We start from the raw sequence: 17,883 nt of genomic DNA on the forward strand, positions 1-17,883 counted from the left end.
AAATATAACAATAAGAACTAACCAGTTGAAGGCATTCAGTTGTACAACTGACTAGGTATCCCCCTGTCCCATGTTGAAATAGATGAACATGACTGTCAGTGGACAGACCAGACAGGTCTGTAGAGCTGCTGCTGATCAGCCAGTGTAAAATCTCATTCAGCATGATCATGTAATGGAAGTGTGTTAGTCCAGTCAACAACGCATACATACTGGGTGGACTGTTGAGACCTATATAATGGTTAAGACATAATGATGGTTTTTGAAAGGTCTGAGATGAGATATCGGCTTGTGGTCCGAGGTCTTTAAATGATATTTTAACGTCTTTGTGTTGTGAGATGATATTCTGAGTGAAATGTCTGTGGCTTATCTTGATGTATTGATGCTGATAGCCGGGGCAATGCTTTACTTCAGAGTGTAATGAAATTTGCTGTAGCTTTTGAGATTTGTACGATTTGTACCATGCTGTCAGTCATGATTAAAGATGGTTCTGCTCTATTGATTTATGTCTACTTATTATTTACTTGGTGTACTTTATCCTCTCACCACCTTGCTCTGTGGTAAGTATTTTGTACCAAAGCCTGTTTTTATTGCTGGATTATGTGTGTAACTGTCAATATGGCTTCATCCTCCAGTATGTCAAGAGGCTTGTCTCATGTCAGTTGTCAGCATTGTTGTGTTAGAACTGTAAAATCTAATCAGCTCCTCTTCATCAGCTCCTCTTCATTATTTCATTGTGTTACTTTTTATTTTATTTTTTACTTTCGTTTATTTAGTAAATATTTTCTTAACTCTATTTCTTGAACTGCATTGTTGGTTAATGGCTTGTAGTAGGTATTTTTCACCTGTTGTATTCGGTGCATGTGACAAATACAATTTGATTTTAAATGGCTTGTGATGATAGGCAATCTGGACTAACAAGGCTTTGATGGATGGATTTCATTACCAAGCATTGTTCAGACTGGTCAGACATTACACAATTCAAAATCTGCTTTAATTTGTGATGTTTGATGTTGGTTTGGGTGTTTCTTCCAAATAACATATTGAACATTTTATTCAAATGTTTCACTTGTTCTAATACAGTGGGGCAATACTTATTATACTTATTTTTCACCATAATTTGCAAATAAATTCATTAAAAATCATACAATGTGATTTTCTGGATTTTTTTTTCTCATTTTGTCTATCATAGTTGAAGTGTACCTATGAGGAAAATTACAGGCCTCTCATCTTTTTAAGTGGGAGAACTTGCACAATTGGTGGCTGTACCTGATGTCTCTGCTTATTTGGTAAATGTATGTCATTTTGTTGCGATCATCAAGACAGTGTTCCCTAGAGACCGTGACTCCACTTCCTGGTGTCCCTATCTGTCTGCTCCTGAGACCCAGCCAGAGCCTGTTTCAAATACCACAGCACTTAAAGGGCAAATCCGGCACTGTTAACATGTGTGTTGTTTTTATGAAGTATTTAGTAGTGTCCTACACAGTTTTAGGGTAATTTTTTGATTTCATGTCTATTGACTGTTTAGTGATGAGCAAAGTGATCCCTGAGCAAAGTGATGATCCCTGAGATTACTTATTAAATGAATTATGAACAGTCGTTTTTTGCTATCTATATAGCCTGTTTTCTATATTTATTTTTCTGTTGCTCAGGTTTTCTTTGTCTAATAACATCTGTAAATATTTTAAATAGACGCATAAGAACCTATGGAATGATCTTTATAGTCATCTTACTCCAATATTTTTGTTGTTCAAGGCTCAAAGTCCCATGATTCAGTTTGGCACCATCACTTTTCCAAGTTGCGGATGCTGCCATTGCGCGCTTTCCAAATAGCCTATATTTTTGTAGTGAATTACTTGTAACTTTCATACTTTTTGTTAGTTCCAATAGGCCTATGGTGTTTTTGGATGGATGGTTGCTTGGGCAGTTGCTTAGGCTGTATTTGGATGTTTGAAGACTTTATTTCAGATGCAGCTAGCATTGCTGTTACCATCAAAGATATTGCAGGCTTCAATCATGATAAACTAGGATTCCGTAGTGATTTGCCTGTAAATTTCATAATGAATGTTGTTCTTACAGGCCTAGCGTTACATGTTGTTTGGACTGTTTTTTAAAGACAGTTGCAAATACTACTATTTCAGATATAGCAGTCGAGCTAGATAGCATGCTAGCTAACCAGCATCATACACCGTAATTTATGGTTAACGTCTATTTAAAAAATATATATAAATGTTTAGTGTAATGCATTTGATTGGAGACAATAGGTAGGTTTCCATCCAATTGGCGACAGATTCGCATGCAAATATTCCTGCATTTTCAACTCTACCAATAGTTTTGTCACAAATTGTTGCGTTATATGGTCTTGGCATGTGCGCTCAACCATTGCAAATGGGTAGGCTAGTCTACATAGAGATTATTATGGATAATATTTTTATTTGTCAAACATCGATCATCATATCACCAGAATACGACCCTCGATATTTATAGGAAAGGAACATCAAGATCACCGTGCAGTTTCACCATCCTATGAAGTTCATAATGTATTTATCCGTAACCTTATAAACTGAATGGTTTCCTGAGTCGTAGTGGGAGGACCACACACCATATCATAGTGTGAACCAAAACTTCCTGTTTCCATCACAGCTGGCGTTTACTTGCATAAACGTATGATTACAACCCATAGTAATGTGAAATGAACTCATGACATAAGCTTCATGTTATCTTGCTAGCCAACTAAGTTAACTGCAGGCTAACGTTATTATACCTCAGAGAGGCTTAATGGCGGAGCATTGCACCATGGGAATAGTAGTATACTGTAGTCCAGGGAAATGAAAAGCTTAAATGCAGTATGACTTAAAATGCTACAACATCAACGTGTATCATATCTTACAGTAGTGCATATATACTAATAGCACAATAACTGGTTATTAAGTGGTAGAATTGTCGAGAGAGAGAGACGTCAGACAAGGGGTCACAGCCACGTCCAGATGACTTATTTAAGCACTTCATCAATATTTAAATGAAGCCTTCCTTCACTGTGAGAGTAGGGAATCCCTAGTGGAGCACCAGAAGGAGAGGAGGAGATAAAGAGAAGCAGTTTTTACTCTATAAATAACACCTTTATCATCAGCCCTAATGGGGTGAAGTGATGTGTACTACTAGCTACTTCATGGATGGGTCCTTCCTTTACCGCAGACCTGTTCTGATTTAGACACTGCTGTGCTCACATTGAATGGATGCAGAGGACTGTGGGCAGTTTTAACTTTTAAGGTCTTATAGTGTGTCACTGTTCAAAGGGACAGTTGTACTCAATCATTGTATAGCCTTTTCCAGTGTCTTGGCTTAAAGAGACACTAGATATTTGAAATTGCCTCTGTGGATCAATATCAGTTAAGCCAAAACAAATATCTCTGCTGTATTAATAGCAAGAATACAAGTCCGCAGCTGTAACTGGTGGCTTGACAGTGTTCATACTGGTCAATATGGTCAATATGAATCATCAGATCCAACTAAGGTTATGAGGCCTTCACACCTGCTGCCTCGTTTACTGCACACTGTCCACTTCCATTTCATTAAGAACCCACTGAGAGATGTTTAACTTGCTGTAAACATCATCCACATACTGACTAGCTAGCATAGTTGACTAGCTGTTATAATTGGGCACCCACTCAACAACATATCTTTGTCTCAGTAATACATTAATGAGTGCTGTTATAGTTTCAAGTTTCGCTGTATCTATGAGGCGAAGGCCTGTCAGGCATGTCATATTTCTCCCTTCATGGTGTAGTTAAGCCCAGCCTGTCTCTCAGCCAGATGAATACTGCAGCCTCTGTCAGTGACTGATGGGGAACAGGCACCCACAGGTTTCTCACCATGTGTTGCCTCTCCAGAAGTATTATAATATGTACTTCATTCATCAGCCCAGAAACCTTATCATTTAGACATTACCACAAGTCGTTGTGACTGATTTGAGAAACCTAATAAGGGGTTCTGGTCTGTCCTCATGCCTAGCGAGCGAGGCTTCCCTGAGTGTGTGATGAATGATGTGAGTTATCCCTCGGCCTGACTGACTGTCACAGTGAAGGATGGAGAGGAAGAGGACGAGGGGAGGAGAGGGTTGCAGAGCAGCTGGTGGACGTGCCCAGACACCAGACTGGAGCTGCGTCTGAACTGGTTCCCTATTCCCCATATAGTGCACTATTTTGGATCAGGGCCCTGGTAAAAAGAAAAGTAGCGCATTATATAGTAAATAGGGTGCCATTTCGGACACACTCTGGGACCCTGGAGGCCTGGAACATGTGGCCCTGAGGGGGCATTGTATGTCTTTGTCGCCCACCTCAGACTGGGGCACAGTCACTCTCTCTATCCCCTTCTCATCGCTGTCATATGAATTAATCAAACGTGCCTCAATACCACTGGGACTCCTCAGTTCTCTCTAGCCTCCATAAACATTCTACCATGACAGACACACACACACTCAGAACAGACTCAGAGCGGTGGTAATGATGCTGGTCATGAGAAATCACGACTCCACACCCACTCAATATATTCGGGTGGGGCTTTAAAAGAGAAGGATTAACGTGCAAACAGTCTATTTAGGCAAAATATTTAGATATTTCTCATCTGACATAAGGTTTGTACACAAACACACCTGTTGTTGGTCTGTTTACTGAACTACATACAACATGCATCCATGTCATGAGAAGACTGTGTCCCAAGAAACCCCCAAAGACTCCCTTCATGCCGGGTCACTCAATAAGGGACCAATCCAACCGGAGATGACACATCAGTTCACTCCCAACTTCATTTCTCCTACTGTGGCTTTTACCATCATTAATATTTCAGACACATACATTGTGAATGAGAATGAACCCACTGCCCCTCCCTCTCCTCACACAACCCTCCCTCCGTTTTCAGACACACCCCTCCGGCAGGGAGAATGGCGCCCCCCAGTAATGCAGAGTCCTGCTATGATAACACTGCTAGTGTGTGTGTGCACATGCATGTTTGTGTGAGAGAAAGAGAGAGTGTGTGAGGATGTGTGTGTGTGCATGTATATGTGTGTTTAGAGTTTGCCAAAAGGGTTGGAACCACAATTATTTTCTAGTCGTTCTGACCAGCAAAATAAAGTTCTAAACCAGTTTGATTGTTCCTTTTTTTTTGCAGAGCGGCACCAGAATGAAAATAAAAACATGTCTTACCTTTTTGTTGTTAATAAATCCAATGTGAAACGTGATAACTATAGTCTCCTTAACTAGCATTGAAAAGGTCTTCTCTGAATCACGCTTGCCATTTTAATAGATTACTAGACCATGCTTTTCATGGGGAGAGGCAGTTCGCCTACACAACCACACACCAGGGTTTCCATTAGCCGGAAGGGCTAATTGCTGGCTTTTGGGCAATAAAAAAAAAAGAAAAGATGATAAGTAAAATCGTCCAGAAAAGGCTTTCTATCATAGCCTACACCCCAAATTCACACTTCAGAACCATTCTCACACTCCTTGCGCGCACATACGCCTGCTGCTGAGGAGAGAGAGAGAGAGAGAAGAACAAACACTACTGTAAATACAACCCATATTTATGTTTATTTGTTTTCTCTTTTGTACTATAAGTATTTGCATATCATTATAACACTGTAGCCATGATATAACATTTGAAATGTGTCTTTTGTTTATCTATTTAACTTGCTTTGGCAATGTAAACATGTTTCCCGTGCCAATTGTTATTATTGTAAGACTATTTATGAATTTGAAACCAGTTCTTTAAATATGCTAATTAGGTTCCAACTGTAATGCTGTGTTTATTATAATAGGCTGCTTATATTTTCCCTATAAACAATGGCTTCTTACTTTTGATATTAAACTTAACCTTTATTTATCTAGGCAAGTCAGTTAGGAACAAATTCTTATTTACAATGACGGCCTACACTGGCCAAACCCAGACGACGCTGAGCCAATTGTGCGCCACCCTGTGGGACTCCCAACCACGGCCGGATGTGATGCAGCCTGGATTCAAACAAAGGTGTCTGTAGTGATGCCTCTGGCACTAAGATGCAGTGCCTTAGTACGATACACCACTCGGGAGCCCATAAAGAATTGCATGTCAGTGTTGAAGCATGCTTCTCTTCCTTCAAATACACTACCGTTCAAAAGTTTGGGGTCACTTAGAAATGTCCTTGTTTTTTTTAAAGAAAAGCACATTTTTTGTCCATTGAAATAACATCAAATTGATCAGAAATACAGTGTAGACATTTTTAATGTTATAAATGACTATTGTAGCTGGAAACGGCAGATTTTTTTATGGAATATCTACATAGTCGTACAGAGGACCATTATCAGCAACCATCACTCCTGTGTTCCAATGGCACGTTGTGTTAGCTAATCCAAGTTTATAATTTTAAAAGGCTAATTGATCATTAGAAAACTCTTTTGCAATTATGTTAGCACAGCTGAAAACTGTTGTTCTGATTAAACAAGCAATTAAACTGGCCTTCTTTAGACTAGTTGAGTATCTGGAGCATCAGCATTTGTGGATTAGATTACAGGCTCAAAATGGCCAGAAACAAATAATTTTCTTCTGAAACTTGTCAGTCTAATCTTGTTCTGAGAAATGAAGGCTATTCTATGTGAGACATTTCCAAGAAACGGAATATCTCGTTCAACGCTGTGTACTACTCCCTTCACAGAACAGCGTGAACTGGTTCTAAACAGAATAGAAAGAGGAGTGGGAGGCCCCGGTGCACAACTGAGCAAAGGGACAAGTACATTAGAGTGTCTAGTTTGAGAAACAGACGCCTTACAAGTCCTCAACTGGCAGCTTCATTAAATAGTACTCGCAAAACACCAGTCTCAAGGTCACAGTGAAGAGGCGATTGATGCATTTAGTGCTCTAATCTCTGACAACTGAACCGTGAGGTGGACAATTATTGTTTTAGGAAAGTACATTTTTTTAAATAAATTGGCGATAAAGTTTTGCATATGCTACACATCGAAACACAAGAAATTGTGTTTTGTAATTTGTTATAGGCTATTTAAGGATATATAAATGTGGCTAATTTGGCCAACATCCCTCATTTATTGATAGCGCTGGCTGTGCCAGGTTGGATCTGAATGCATATGGATGTCCCATGTAACCAGTTCCCATGCTTTTAAAATGAAGGTTCTGTTGTGGAACTTTTCCTCAGATGTTCAATTCTGTTCCCTAAACCGGTTCCAACCCCTGGTTTGCCAGAGCTCCAGTTAGTTCGTGATCTTGCTCTCTGTTGGACAGATGAAGTCAGGAGAGTTCACATGAAAGGGAAGAGAAGAGAGAGCTCTGATGTCAGCCTCTGCCAACAAGACAAATCATCCTTTTCCTCCCCCTCTTTCCTTCCTCTCTTCCTCCTCCATCAGTCTCTCTCTTTCATCATACTGTACAGGGATATTTACTTTGTCGAGGCACAATACACTGTGTTAAAAGCAGCAGTCATGTATGCTCTGTTGTGAGAGTGAAAAACAGCTCTTCAAGTCTGTGAGACTGAGGGAAGGAGGAGGAGGGCCGGTCTGTGTGCGTGTGTGTAGCCGTGGAAGCCACTCCCCCTCTGTGCTGATTCCAGCCGTCACTGGGCTAATGAAGCCCACACGGCTCTGCCTGCCAGCCAGTGTGTCACTGCAATGTCACCAGTCTGAATGACACATACACACATACACGTACACACACTCAAGCAGCGGGACAGCCTGCCTCCACTCACTCTGCCTCAGGAAGAGCTGGAGAGAAGAGCGAGAGAGAGAGAGAGAAAGGAAGGAGGGAATATTATTTTTGTCTCCTGTATGTTTTTGTATCTCTACCGGTGTATCGGACTTAGACGTTGCTACATACTTTTAGATAGAGAGCTTCTCTGAGCAGAGCCGGCCTCCCCCGCTGCCGGGGTTCTTGGATTAGTCCGTCCCGGTGGGGAGAGCTGCCGACCGGACCAGCATGGGGAACCAGGCGGGAAGACTGGAGGAGTCAGAGTCAGGTCTGCTACCTTACCATACCGTACTTAATCGTATGCCAGCTTAGCACTGTTTACTCACCACTCCAACAGCAATACTCATTCACTTCATCAGCCTATCTTTCTCTCCCCCCCCCCCCCTCTCTCTCTCTATCTAGTCTCTCCCCCGCCACCCTGTCTCTCTGACTCTGTGCTCTGTTGATGTGGGAGGCAAACAAAGCCATGCGTTGCCAAATAACCTAGTTATGAATCTGATCTCAGGCCGTGTCAGTAAATCCCATTTAAAAGATTCATTGTCAGACATATGGAGCTGTACCTAGACTTAGTGCCAGTGGCCCTGAACGTTGCCTGAAGCTGCATACGTGAGTGTACTTGATGGTTTGTACTGTAGGTTTACTCTGCCCTTCTTCTCTTATTGCTCAAATGCTTCAAAGAAGGATATTAATTGACTAGTAGCGTGTTAGTTTGCATGTGTGTGTGCATGTCTTGTGTATATTTGTGTATGTGTGATTGGTTTACGGTGAAAAGTGCTGAGTGTGTTTTATCTTCCAGCAGCTTCCTCTCTGTCAGAGGCAGGGAATCAGCCAGAGGAGATGGTATCGCTGTCCCATGTACTCTCTCTCTCTCTCTCTCTCTCTCTCTAGACTGCTTAACACATTTCCATTTCAAAGTCTCTTTTAACTTCATTCAACAGCCTTTAACGTCACATTAGTCAGTCTCACTCTCATCTCTATTTTCTCTCTCATCAACAAATGGCCCTTTCAGGTTGTTTCTTACCTCTGTCCTATCCACGAACAGCATATCTGCATTGTCAGCTCCCGTCTGTGGGCTCAGTGGCTCCTAGTGTAAAGTAACTGATACAGAGGTGTGTGTGTGTGCCATTCATCTTTGTGTGTGTTTGTAGGAGTGTGTGTGGGAGCACCTCCGTATGTAGCCAGATCTCTTTCCAACCCAGCCAAAGGGGCCTGTTCAGTGTTCTAGTGTGGGCAGCTAGTGAAGTCTCTGTGTCGCTGTAGCCAAGCAGCCAATAGAGAAAAGCCAAGCAGCCAGTGAGAACACAGCCCACACTACACAGTGTAGCGGTTATCAGCTAGTGAGTGTTAAGTCGTGTCATTTCGGAGCGGTAGTGTGTGTGGTGTGAGATAGCACGGCAGGCTCTGATTCAGAAGGCTTCAGTAGGGAGCTGCTGCATGCCAGCAGGAGAGATTAGACTCTTGGTTCCTGTCACACAAATTTCTCTACTCGACTGCTCGCGAATAGGACACTCATAACATATTGTTATTACTGTAGATCTAAATTGGCCCCATTTAGGGTGAAGAACACTTCAGACATGACTCGTCTGTACTGAACACACACTCACAGTGAGGTGAGGTGTCCTAATGTCACCTTCTCAGGGTGACTTGTCCTCTAGAACAGCTGGAAATAAACCCATCATCCCTGTGGTGTGATCCAGCTATGCTGTCACTTCCTGCTGTCTGCCTGACACAGTGTGTTTGTGTGACTGCACGTGCATGTGTTCCAGTTCATATGAAGCTAAACATCTGTCATCTGTCAAGTATTTTGATTACATTCAGTACACACACACACACACACAGTCTGTTCGATCCCAGAAAGCCCTGTATTATAATTTGATGAGTTCTACTATAATGTTAATCAATCATGCTATTATTATTCTCATACCTCCACTGCCCCATCCAATCAAACAAGCCTCCACATAGTTAATGAGAATTGATCATGAAATGGGCAGATTTTTCTTCATGTACTGTAGCCTAATCTCTTGATGTATAGAAAGAAGTCTGCAGAGGAGAGGATAAATTGATCCATGAGAGAGGGACACAGAGGATTTTAATCCATTTCTCATCAGGGCTGCTTCCTATACTGGTGTTTACTAACACCTAGGATAATGCAGTCCACATTAACACGATTGCTCCCAAATAAAGGCCTAGCAATAATCCTTATTATGTTTGCTCCTTGTGAGTCTATTCTAGGCCTCGTTAATGTAAAATAATTTTGTGTAAAAAGGGCATTATAAATACATTTAATTGATTGATGTTTTAGCCTCAATTTGGCAGGTAGACTGTGAGAGCCTCTGTCTGGCCAGCTGTGGTATGTCTCAGATAGTATCTGGTAGAGTAGAATAACACAGCTGTTATGTGTAAGGTACGGAAGCAGACGTCGGAAAAGGAGGGAGCTCTGATTAACACTGTCTGTGATTAACACTGTCTGTTATCTCTGAGTGGAAGGATGAGATGGTTTTAAGTCATCTGGCCAGTACAGTCTGCGATAGTAGCGATACTGCTGTTTGTTTCTAAACCGCTACCAGTGTGGTTCACTGTCTTGTTTTTGCATGTTTATAGTTGATTATCTTGTCTGTATGCTGCACAAAAGACTTTCCTTATTAGAAGATAAAAATAACCTTTTCTAAAATTATATAACCACCACCCTTCTTCTGACTGGGCGAGTCAGTTGTCCAGCGCTCTATTACACACTGGAAGAGTGGCCCAGTGCCCACACTCAGCAGATACTGTGATGATGACCTCATCAGTTAAATATTATGGCTGAACAGAACAGTGGGCCTATTTTCAGATCTGATTCCATGCAGTCCAGAGCTGTCTGGAAGAAGAATAAAAAACACGGCCCGTGGCGACTGGCAAGATGTTTGTCCAGTGAGGTGAGAGGGGGAGTCAGAGAGAGAGAGGGGAGAGAGAAAGAGAGAGGGAGGGCGAGACAGAGATACAGGGAGGGTTGGAGCATTCATCATGCTCAAAAAAGGAAAGTGAGCTTTCACGGTCCTGTGGGATCCTCGCCCATGCAGCATAGCCGGGATGTTTGGAGGTAGTGGTAGTGCAGGAAAAGCTGCTAAAATGTTGAGAAAGCAGAGAAGCGTTTGATAGTACCAGGGTGTTTTTATGTGATACCAATGCAGTAAAAACAGTGGTCACTGGAACAACATGACTGTTTGTAGTCTTTGCTCACTCTTGAGCATCAGAAGTGTCAGTGAAGGAGAGCGATAGGATAGGATAGTCTACTACACACGGTGCTGGACAGGCCCACAGGAAAAGATTCCTCAACCAAAACAACACTACATAACCAAGCTAATCAGACTGTGATAACACAGACTTTTGTTTCTCAGGAATTGCAGTGTGTCTACAGAGAAAGTACATTTTTCATTGTTCTGATAAATGTCTGTTCCTGATCTGACACTTTCACATTAGTAGACTTATCACATTTACTGTAGTATGATCTTCAGTCATGTCACGCCCTGACCTTAGAGACCCGTTTTATTTCTCTATTTGGTTAGGTCAGGGTGTGATGTGGGGAGGGCATTCTATGTTTTCTGTTTCTGTATAGTTCTCAATCAGGGACAGCTGTCTATCATTGTCTCTGATTGGAAATCATACTTAGGCAGCCTGTTTTGCCACCTAAGTGGTGGGTAGTTGTCTGTGTTAGTGGCCTGTATAGCCCTAGTCAGCTTCACGTTCGTTTTTGGTGTTTCTTGTTTTGTTGGCGACATTCTTAATAAAGGATAATGTACGCTCACAACGCTGCACCTTGGTCCGGTCATTTCCCTGACGACGTTCGTGACAGAACTACCCACCACCAAAGGACCAAGCAGCTTGGCCTGGAGGAGCAGGGATCCTGGGCCCGGGAGAAGAGGGAGTGGAGGACCTCATGGACATGGGAAGAGGTTATGGCAGGGGATAAGACCCTGCCATGGAAACAGGCGGAAACAGCAAGGGAGGAACGGCGGCGATACCAGGAGTTACAGCAACGAGGCAAGCACGAGAGGCAGCTCCAAAAATGTTTGGGGGGGCACACGGGGAGTTTGGCAGAGTCAGGGTTCAGACCTGAGCCAACTCCTCATGCTTACCGTAGGGAGCGTGGTACTGGTCAGGCACCGTGTTATGCGGTGGAGCGCACGGTGTCTCCAGTGCGTGTTCACAGCCCGGTGCGCTACATTCCAGCTCCCCGCATCGGCCGGGCTAGAGTGGGCATCCAGCCAGGACAGATGGTGCCGGCTCAGCGCATCTGGCCGCCAGTGCGTCTCTACCGCCCAGGATATCCTGCGCCGGCTCTGTGCACTGTGTCTCCGGTGCATCTGCACAGCCCAGTGCGTCTTGTGCCAGCGCCCCATTTGCCGGGCGAAAATAACCATCCAGCCAGGACGGGTTGTGCCAGCTCTACGCTCGAGACTACGCTCGCCCCTCCACGGCCCAGAGTATCCAGTGCCTACTCCAAGAACCAAGCCTCCAGTATGTCTCCCCAGCCTGGTGAGTGCTGTGCCTGCTCCCAGAACCAGGCCTACTGTATGTCTCCCCAGCCTGGTAAGCCCTGTGGTAGCTCCACGCACCAGGCTTCCCGTACGTCTCCTCACTCCAGTGATGATCCATGGCCCGAAGCCTCCAGTGATGATCCATGGCCCGAAGCCTCCAGTGATGATCCATGGCCCAAAGCCTCCAGTGATGATCCATGGCCTGAAGCCATGACAATATATATACAATGATAATACGGTGTGTGTTTAAACATGTGTGTGTGTTGGTGGGGTGGTATGCGAGCCGTGTACACGTGCCTGTGTCTGTGCACCTGTGCCAGTTGAGGCAGGAAACAGAGTGAGTTTCTGCTGAGAGAGGGAGAGAAAGAGTGTAACGTAGAGTTCAGTTTATGCAAAGCGATTACCTGCAGATGGGTGGCAACGTGCTGGTGAGTTCTCAGGCGAGGACTATCTGTGCCTCCCCATCAGCAAATTTCACACACCACACCTCCCTGACAGCTGGGCTGCTTTCATACATGCAAGGCAATCAAGCCATTGTCTCTCACATTCTTCATGTCACTGCAAGGGATGCATCTTATTATGACATTTAGCCTATTGTACTGTCTGTACTGTCTGACTCACCCAGACTATTATAGGCATGCCCTTCACACTATCGTGTCGAACCCAACCGTACAATGCTGGCTTGTAGTAACCATAGCAACTTTGGTAGATGTGTAATCAGTCCAGCGCAGCACAAAAGAGTCAGAGTGATCCACACTGAGATCCCAACACATCTCCCAGTGGTTTAATTCCCAGCATTCTTCAGAACATTCAAGATAAGCCTCTCGTACATAGATAAGACGCTCTCTCATGTTGACATCGATAACTGTCTGTGAGAAACAGGACGTTCCTCTTGACATCGATATCGCTCTGCTGCTGAAATCGTAGTGATATTGTCTAGATCCACTGCACCTGGCAAATACTCTTCAAGAGTTATCTGGGCAGAGTCAGACCATGACACGATGAGCATTAGCAAAAAAACACACCAAAGAATGTGCAAAGAAAGACGAGGAATCTGCAGCATCAGCTCTATTTTGTTGCATAGAGATTCTTATTGGAGACAGACCAACATTAGGATTCAGGAAACAGACCAAGAAGAGGAGTCTCAGTGAGTTGCTCTACCCAGAGTACAGTAGCTAGAATCAGGTTAAAATACTATTAAGAATAATTTAAATTTTTGATATGTGTTTGATTGACCCTCTGGTTTAATGGACCAATAAAAAGGGAAAAGGGATACTTAGTCAGTTGCACAACTGAATGCAATCAACCGGAATGTTTCTTCCTCATTTAACCCAACCCCTCTGGATCAGAGATGTGCGGGGTTTGCTTTAATCGACATCATCGGCGACCGGGGAGCAGTTGTTGTTGATGGTTAACTGCCTTGATCAAGGGCAGAACGGCAGATTTTTCTACCTTGTTGGCTCGAGGATTCGAACCAGCGACCTTTCGGTTACTGGCCCAACACTCTTAACCGCTAGGCTGCAAACCCCACCCATCTGGCACAAATGGTTTTAAAAAATATATAAAACTATAAAACAGAAATAAAGATTGTAAAATAATATTTGAACCCAGGTCTGGAAGTAGCAATAATGAGGCTTTCCTGGTTGCCACCCAGTGGAGGCTCCTCAGAGGAGGAAGGGGAGGACCATCCTCCTCAGTGAATTTCATAAAAAATGACAATTGTAAAACATTTAAAAAGTTAGCCTTTTTAGATAAAACTATACTAAATGTATCACGTCACCAAATAATTGATTAAAACACTCTAAAGAAACTCACTATCTACAGTAGCCTCAACAGCACCCTGTAGGGTAGCAACATGGCGTAGCCGGAGGACAGCTAGCTTCCATCCTTCTCTGGGTACATTGACTTCAATACAAATCCTAGGAGGCTCATGGTTCTCACCCCCTTCCATAGACTTACACAGTAATTATGACAAATTCCGGAGGACGTCCTCCAGCCTATCAGAGCTCTTTCAGCATGAACTTACATGTTGTCTACCCAATTAAGGATCAGAGAATGATATAGTACTGAAAGCATAAGCTACAGCTAGCACTGCAGTGTATAACATGTAGTAGTTGACTCAGAGAGAAAGACAATAGTTTAACAGTTTTTAATAAATTAATTTCTTCCAAAATGAAGGAGAAGCAAGAGAGAAATAGAGATTGTCATTTTTTTCTCAGTTTCACTTACTTAGCTTGCTAATGCAGATAGCTAGTTTAGCCTATTGAAACACCCTGCTCAAACAGAGGGATGCTATGTTAGCTAGCTGGCCAACACAACACTGGAACTCTTCCAAGTCAAGGTAAGCTTTTTGTATTACTAATTTCTTGCCACAGGGGCCCGTCGGTGTAACTGCTTACTGACTGTACATTGTAACGTTACTGCATGATTGTAGCGGGTTTACTAACGTATTAGTTCTATTAGCTATGTTACTTTACCTAATATGGTGACAACGATGTAGGCTGTGTGTAGCAGTTTGGCTTGGATTTTTTTTTTCGCCAGGTCACATACAGCTGATGTGTTGTGCATTGAAGTCCACAAGCGAAGGGAAGAGGTGAGAGGAGGAGAGCGCATAGATGCGACAAGGAATACAAAGGGGCTGCTATGAAAGTTAACTGTGTTTACGCGTGCTCAGGGGTGTATTCATTCATGTATTCCACCACAGCAGTTAGGTTTACTGTACTGTAAACAAAGGGTTGTTCTGTGTTTGCAAAGCAAGGTGTGTCCTGTTTAAATGTCCTGTTTGTGTGTGGTGAAACATGGGCCCATACCCAGTACACACTACACAGACATTAAAGCACTAGCTGCAGAATGGCTATCTGTGAATAATTTTTAGAAGCATGGTCAGAACTTAGACATCCGAGTTACCGACTTCATGTAGCCTACACTCATTGAACCTCAAAGACAGATTTAGTTGGATTTGCCATGTAAGCAACATCCCAGTCTTTACAACAGTTTTTGTGTGTGAGGCATTTCAAACCAAACATCTCCTCAGAAGTTTGTGTATACAGTATCTCTCAATGTCTAGTTATGGATTTCCTTCAGCTAGACTGTGAAAGATAATCCAATCCTTTCCTGTTTGTTCTCTCCATGGCTGTCTGCTCTGTCATCTCCAGCCACAGACCATATTTGTTTGTAGTCTCCCGGGACTGTTTTCATGAGTAGCTGGCCAGCGCATGCAATATTTGGTCCTGGGTTGTGGATTCTGAGATTAATTTGTTTGTGATGTCCTCCTCAGCTGAGCCCAGCAGCCGTCAGCAGACCAACCTGGTCACACCATCACTATCAGTTTTAGTTTTCACAGTAAGCACACTGAAATGTCTCCTACTTGATTAAGTTGTTTGTCTCGTGGTAAACATTTGATTTCAGACACAGCCTGTTTGTGGCATATGGCGATATCCTTACTATTACTAGAAAATATAATTTGTTTGCCTTTTGGTTACTATGGAAAAGGGTGGGGAACGGAGGTGTCTTTTTCTCAGTAATACCTTCTAAATCCTGCATGTGGAAATCTCTCTCCCATTCTCAGATTAATCCTAAACCCACACATATATTGCATTTCATCATCTACAGGGATTGTTCCAGGAAAAATAATCTCAAATACTTAATCTCTTCTCAATCATGTAGGATGTGTATTTGGATCATGAGAGAAATGTAAAAGTCATGGAGAAAAGTTTACATTAGAAAATAGAAATTAAGAAAGGCTGATGTGTTGGATGTTGTTCTCAAATATACGGAATGATAAAAAAAATATAAAAATAATTCTAAACCAAGTTTTCAGAGCCTGCAAACACGTGTGAAATACCAAGATAAACATGACCAGCTTGAGCATCAAATTGAAAGGTTGAGATGTTTTGGTTTGTCGATTTATGTTGAACCCGAACAAACCCATGATGAGTTGTCCTCTGACGGTATCTTGGCCAATCAAGTGTTTAATGTCTAAATATGGTCATCTGATGTCAATCCCTTTGTTTTAGCAGATATACGATTTAGCTGTCGCTGTCCCCCTTTACCCTTTCTGGAGAAAATATCAAAATCTTTCAATCTCATGCGATGTGCTCATGCACTGATGTCTGTATCAAATGTATGCCTTTTGTAGAGAATGTACCTCAAAGCAGAGTTCCTCAGTAAAGGGGATGCTGTGGCTATATTATTAGCATGCACATTAGTTCAGTTTATACCCTAAAAAGGAACATCCTTCCTTCAGAATTGAATATACAGTGCCTTGCGAAAGTATTCGGCCCCCTTGAACTTTGCGACCTTTTGCCACATTTCAGGCTTCAAACATAAAGATATAAAACTGTATTGCAGCAAACTCTCTCCAGAAGTTCAGTGAGGATCTCTGAATGATCCAATGTTGACCTAAATGACTAATGATGATAAATACAATCCACCTGTGTGTAATCAAGTCTCCGTATAAATGCACCTGCACTGTGATAGTCTCAGAGGTCCGTTAAAAGCGCAGAGAGCATCATGAAGAACAAGGAACACACCAGGCAGGTCAGAGATACTGTTGTGAAGAAGTTTAAAGCCGGATTTGGATACAAAAAGATTTCCCAAGCTTTAAACATCCCAAGGAGCACTGTGCAAGCGATAATATTGAAATTGAAGGAGTATCAGACCACTGCAAATCTACCAAGACCTGGCCGTCCCTCTAAACTTTCAGCTCATACAAGGAGAAGACTGATCAGAGATGCAGCCAAGAGGCCCATGATCACTCTGGATGAACTGCAGATATCTACAGCTGAGGTGGGAGACTCTGTCCATAGGACAACAATCAGTCGTATATTGCACAAATCTGGCCTTTATGGAAGAGTGGCAAGAAGAAAGCCATTTCTTAAAGATATCCATAAAAAGTGTAGTTTAAAGTTTGCCACAAGACACCTGGGAGACACACCAAACATGTGGAAGAAGGTGCTCTGGTCAGATGAAACCAAAATTGAACTTTTTGGCAACAATGCAAAACGTTATGTTTGGCGTAAAAGCAACACAGCTGAGCCCCACTGGCAAACATGGTGGTGGCAGCATCATGGTTTGGGCCTGCTTTTCTTCAGCAGGGACAGGGAAGATGGTTAAAATTGATGGGAAGATGGATGGAGCCAAATACAGGACCATTCTGGAAGAAAACCTGATGGAGTCTGCAAAAGACCTGAGACTGGGACAGAGATTTGTCTTCCAACAAGACAATGATCCAAAACATAAAGCAAAATCTACAATGGAATGGTTCAAAAATAAACATATCCAGGTGTTAGAATGGCCAAGTCAAAGTCCAGACCTGAATCCAATCGAGAATCTGTGGAAAGAACTGAAAACTGCTGTTCACAAATGCTCTCCATCCAACCTCACTGAGCTCGAGCTGTTTTGCAAGGAGGAATGGGAAAAAAAAATTCAGTCTCTCGATGTGCAAAACTGATAGAGACATACCCCAAGCGACTTACAGCTGTAATCGCAGAAAAAGGTGGCGCTACAAAGTATTAACTTAAGGGGGCTGAATAATTTTGCACGCCCAATTTTTCAGTTTTTGATTTGTTAAAAAAGTTTGAAATATCCAATAAATGTCGTTCCACTTCATGATTGTGTCCCACTTGTTGTTGATTCTTCA

At 42.7% G+C, this 17,883-nt stretch overlaps 1 protein-coding gene across 4 annotated transcripts in view; it reads left to right on the forward strand.

Annotated features, from left to right (window-relative positions):
* LOC139423124 (cytospin-B-like) overlaps positions 1–17,883 on the forward strand; it is a 172,412-nt gene that overhangs the window by 71,268 nt on the left and 83,261 nt on the right. Inside the window, exon 1 of one of the 4 annotated variants that reach the window (XM_071174796.1) lies at positions 7,749–7,993. The exons of the other annotated variants lie outside the window; for them this stretch is intronic. Coding sequence (XP_071030897.1) covers positions 7,954–7,993 — 40 coding nt within the window. The 5' untranslated portion in view covers positions 7,749–7,953. Of the gene's footprint in view, positions 1–7,748; positions 7,994–17,883 lie in introns of those variants that run through there. 4 annotated transcript variants of the gene reach the window in all.

Source organism: Oncorhynchus clarkii, chromosome 12, assembly GCF_045791955.1.
Source record: "Oncorhynchus clarkii lewisi isolate Uvic-CL-2024 chromosome 12, UVic_Ocla_1.0, whole genome shotgun sequence".
In the NCBI taxonomy this organism is placed as follows: domain Eukaryota; kingdom Metazoa; phylum Chordata; class Actinopteri; order Salmoniformes; family Salmonidae; genus Oncorhynchus; species Oncorhynchus clarkii.